We start from the raw sequence: 5,000 nt of genomic DNA on the forward strand, positions 1-5,000 counted from the left end.
GATTCCCCTCATTATATTTCACTCCTTGGTAATAACAGCAACTAAGGAATACATACGATTCATCAAGGTTTAATCCTATGTTTGGTTTGAATAGATGCACAAAACTCCTAGACTACATTTCTTTCATAACAAATACTTTAAATTACATAACTGTAATATCCTGCAAAATGTGAGGTCACATGCCCCAATTTGATTTCTCCCTTCATGGCACATCCTCACCCATGCCAAAACAAAGGTTGATAGAGGATTTAAAAGATCAATTCAAATCTTTAAAGTCTTAATTATGCCATGCCTTTTTTCAAGTGATACACCTGCACTGTTTCTTTTTCAATGAACAGTGTTTGCTGTGACAAGTATAGAGAAAGGTACAGCACAATTTTTGTACAGCATATGTATTTGACCAGTTTTGATTATATCTTCATCATAAATACTTAAAACTGCTCAGCTACATCACTTTTGCTGTGAAGATATTCTTTCTCATTCATACCATTTTCTTAAAATCTTACAATGGCATCAATAGATGGGCATTAATGAACATTCATTGAATCGGCAGCTATTTTGGAACAAAAATTCTCCTAAAATGAAATGTTGAAAATAATAATCTTTGGGAGGGGTCCTTTTTTCCTTTTTCTAGCAAAGAACTAGTTCAAATCCAAATGATAAAAAAAAAAAAATACGAAAAAAAATCAACAAAATTGTTTTCAAATGGCAGACCACTTTTTCACTATTTCCAAACATTTCTCATACAATTAATTTAATTTAGGTAAATATGAGGTGAGGTAAAGGAAACTCAATAGCCTCAATTGAAAAAATGTATAAGAGGATATGATTACCAGGGGTATGTGTGTCAGATCGGGAGAGCATGGCAATTACTCATGAGAAGTATACAATTTCAGGGCAAGTTAACTCTCCACCCTACCAGGGTCTTACAAAATAAAGAGGGGGTCAATAAGGATAGAAAATCATAATCCTATGTAGATGATGGAAAACTATAGCTAGTACAGATGATACATTGCTTATGTCCCTCTTACCTAGAAATTAGTAATGCCCTCATTTGCAGAAAGTTTGTTGAGAGTCTAATGATTCAAAAATTAAATAAACAATAAACAGAACGATATTTCCTGATATGAACCAAAAAATAACCAAAAAAATAGTCAAGTGTCCAAAATATTATCAAATCTTATAACTACTATTACCAATATGACCAATAACAATACCAATCCTTAAAAAACAAAATTCCTTCCTTGCCCCAATAAGAAATAACAGTGACTTTTCAATTTTAACCCTGAACAAAATTAGTCTTGGAAATGGCTCACCCTCACCAGGGAACAACTGTATGAATGGCAAGGAAAAGGTGCTTAAAGGGATGGGGGGCAGGAGATAGTATAGAGGGTGCTGTGGTTTCTGGTGGCCTGGCAGGGATGTAGAGGGAGGATTGGAGGAGCAGAGAAGTAGCAGGAGGAGGTATAGGGGTAGAGGGGATCGCTCTCTGTTGCTTAGATGCTGAACAAAAGATGTCAAACAGTACCATATATACCAGTTTACCTTGATGAGGTCCCATTCGTTCTGAAATACAGCCTGCCAGTTTTAAAAGCTAACGCTATATTAAACTAACTTGGTTGATGGTGAAATTTACCTACATGCTCCAATGAAGTGACTCAAACTTTAAGGGTTAATAATAAATAAAAGAATAGAAATTGCAACTACATAGAAAGTACCACTAATTAGTATCACTGATACTTTTTAAAAATATTACAGATAATTCTGGTAGTTGTGGTAATCTGTATTATTCTGTACTTCAGCTTATAAGCAAGAGGTAATTTTAATCTCTAAGTAATATACAGTACTTCCCAACTTTAGCAATAGCCTATATACCCACTACTAACTGTCAGCTCCATAACTTTATCTTTAGCAGTTTTACACCCAAACAATCCTTAACATCAAACTCAATTGGATGAAATGCAATGCCATATCATAGGTGCTACCAGAAGTGCACTACTGGTATTAAAGTCAGTGGCTTGAATTTCTAGACAAAGAAAGAATTAGTAAATTAGCTATTATAGCTTATGAAAATTAAATATAAAATTATACTGATAATATTTTCTGCAACAATTCATGTTAACCTAATGACTGCAGGTATATGTACTGTCTACTTAGTTTTTGTGGATTTTGTTGCACACAGATGGCTCCACAAATGCTCAGCCATCAATAAGTAGGCCTTAGTGACCACAGCTGATTCTTCCATTCCTTGACTTAGAGGGCTTGTTTGTTTTCCTAATATTATCAATATTCATAATGTTATCATTACTATTGGCATTATCATTAGTACACTGTTCTTCAAATATCAATAGCTAACAATCAATCCAATCACCCCAGATTTATGTTCTGTCCCCTGTAGTTTTTTGGAGTCTATCAGTTGGCCCTAGTGATCCTGATTTCCCCATTCCTTGAATTAGCGGGAAAATGTGTTTTTCTTTTTAATACAGTTGATATCAATATTGTACTTATTGTTATTGATAATATGATTATTAAATTGCTATCAAAATCTTGTTAACAGTTAAGACGATGAAAAAATGCAAAAGACCCTTTCCAAAAGTTGAGGAAGAGGGTAAACAGGCGAGATAGGTAAGACTAATAACTGACTCCTTGGTAACTAAGCACTTGTAGAGCCATATATGTGTAAATACAATAAATAAACTTGTATTACAGTAGGCATGGCATGTATTCTTGCCATACATGCAGAATGGGTTAGAGTAATAATTCTCCATGAAAATTAATTGATCAATCTTTACAATATGGATGCACTATGCTAAAGCAAATTGAAATTTCAGTCTAGAGAACTAAAAGTTGCATTCATCTATACAAGAAATAATCTGCAGACAGAAATAAAGGAAAGAGATTACGGAAATCACCAGTCACAATCTAAGTATACTTTGTGCTTACAAGTTTTTGCTCTAATTTGCATACCAAGGTGAAGACAATGTTCCCCCATCAATTCTCCTCTCTCTCCTCAAGCAGTCACCCGGTCAGACTGCACCCTTTGCAACCCCACAACTCCTGCTCTGGAAGACAACAAATCTTCCTCATTGTTATGGCAGGATAGACCATACTACAGACATCCTAGGTAATCATGGCATGATAGAGACAAGAAATTATCATTCCTTCTTCCACTACTTTATGGATGATAATGATCTGGGTACATTCCTATACCCAAACTCCACATCACAAAATATATTCAATAACCGAAGTTGCCATGTGTGGTAATGCCCTTCAGGCACTGCCCGTGGGGAGGGATGATGGGGGCTCTGCCCAAGGGAAACATTGTCTTAACCTAGGTATGCATATCAAGAAAGAGCTGAAACTCAGGAGAATCAACTGGACTTGGGCTGTGAGCTGTGTCCATAAAGATTAAAGCCATATAGTATATGGGGTATTCATTGTAGTCACTGGTGAGTTTGGGTGGACAACCCCCTCAAGGGGTCGCAGGGGGCACAACCCCATGCAATAGATTTACCGGTACATGATATACACTCATAGTATAATCACAGTGCCTGGAATCACCCAATACAAAGTTTGTCCTACAGTTTATCCTTCTGTACGCACATGGTGGAAATTCTTTGTTATCCAGGGCCAGGGTTGAGGAACGGCAGCCCCCCATTAACCCCTTGGTGACGGGTGTAGAAAACTAAAAAAAAACTCTACGCTCTGGCGATCAATGGCAACACACCGACTTTGAGCGCGGGAGTTCGGTACATCAAGCCAAATCACCGCCTCGTGCAGCTGCACGCCACATTTCGAGCGGTTTGTTATGACGTCTAGAGACGTGACCCGTCAGGAAGGGGTTAAGGAGGCTGCAGGGGCACAGCCCCCAGCAGTTAACTATGAATTGCCTATTCTGTAAATACTTCATCTTTAAGCCTGCACTTTCCCAAGTATCTTCCCTGCTATCAGGACCAGATTTATTAGTAGGCAGGTTTATGCAGCACAATTTCCATATATGTGGGTAGTAGAGTGAGAGGAAACCATTGATATCACTACCGTCATGATCAGCCACGATAAGGTATTCTAAATAATGCTGTGTTCGTAACTCCTCGTCCAACCAGTTGGACAAGAGGTTTTGACCGTCATGAACCCCTGCTTTGACCTCTGGGACAAGTTGTCCACCTTGTCCATATCGCCTTCCTCTGCAGCCATGCCAGCAGGACGAGATGACATCATAATAGCATTTGTATATAACCAATGACAGTTGCAGGCAATCATAAAATGTTGGTAGGTAATTTTATGGGACTTTATTGTTATCAAAGGTATTTTTATATTTGCCAGTTGCAGGTTAGTTACCTATGCATCAGAGGAGTTACACACCAACACAGTATGCAATATAAAGACACCAGTATGATAAAATAGTGAATGTTTACTTTCGCGCTTGTTGCTCTGTGGGCAATGGGGGCCTGGGTGGTTCTGAACGCGGACTCGTTGTCCTGCTGGCCGTGACAAGTTGTCTGAACGAGCAAGACGAGGAGTTCCGAAGGCAAGATAATTACCCAATAACAAGAGGAATAACAGCCATAGTGATGAAGCTGACAATCACCATCATCATCATATCACGATCATGGTGGTGGTGATGATAATGATCATGACAATAGAAACAATTAATACTGTTGTCTTGTTAATTAAACATCCATCTCTTCCGTCGACTAAACTTTAAACACGCCACTTAACAAAAACAAAACAAAACAAAAAAAACTAAAATATACAACTCTCCTCGAATCCTGTTTCGGTAATTCCGTACTCATCTCACCCACGTTTATATCACCAACGCCTTCACACTCACCATGCTGCCTTAAGTACTTTGCTCATGGTGAAGAAATGGAAAAAATAAGAGAAAAGTTGGTATGTCTCGGCCTCCGTCTCCTCCCCCGGCGAAAACAGCTGAGCGGCCGATCGTCTTTTGTTTCGGGCGAGAGTTCAGCTGCTTTTATTTTCGTTTTTGTTATGGTTTC

At 38.2% G+C, this 5,000-nt stretch overlaps 1 protein-coding gene across 1 annotated transcript in view; it reads right to left on the reverse strand.

The window, feature by feature from the left end:
- LOC125038768 overlaps positions 1-4,987 on the reverse strand; it is an 11,518-nt gene extending 6,531 nt beyond the window's left edge. The window contains exon 1 of the mRNA XM_047632355.1: positions 4,832-4,987. Coding sequence (XP_047488311.1) covers positions 4,832-4,857 — 26 coding nt within the window. The 5' untranslated portion in view covers positions 4,858-4,987. The remainder of the gene's footprint in view (positions 1-4,831) is intronic.
- Between the last annotated feature and the right edge of the window lie 13 nt (positions 4,988-5,000).

This window comes from Penaeus chinensis, chromosome 25, assembly GCF_019202785.1.
Source record: "Penaeus chinensis breed Huanghai No. 1 chromosome 25, ASM1920278v2, whole genome shotgun sequence".
In the NCBI taxonomy this organism is placed as follows: domain Eukaryota; kingdom Metazoa; phylum Arthropoda; class Malacostraca; order Decapoda; family Penaeidae; genus Penaeus; species Penaeus chinensis.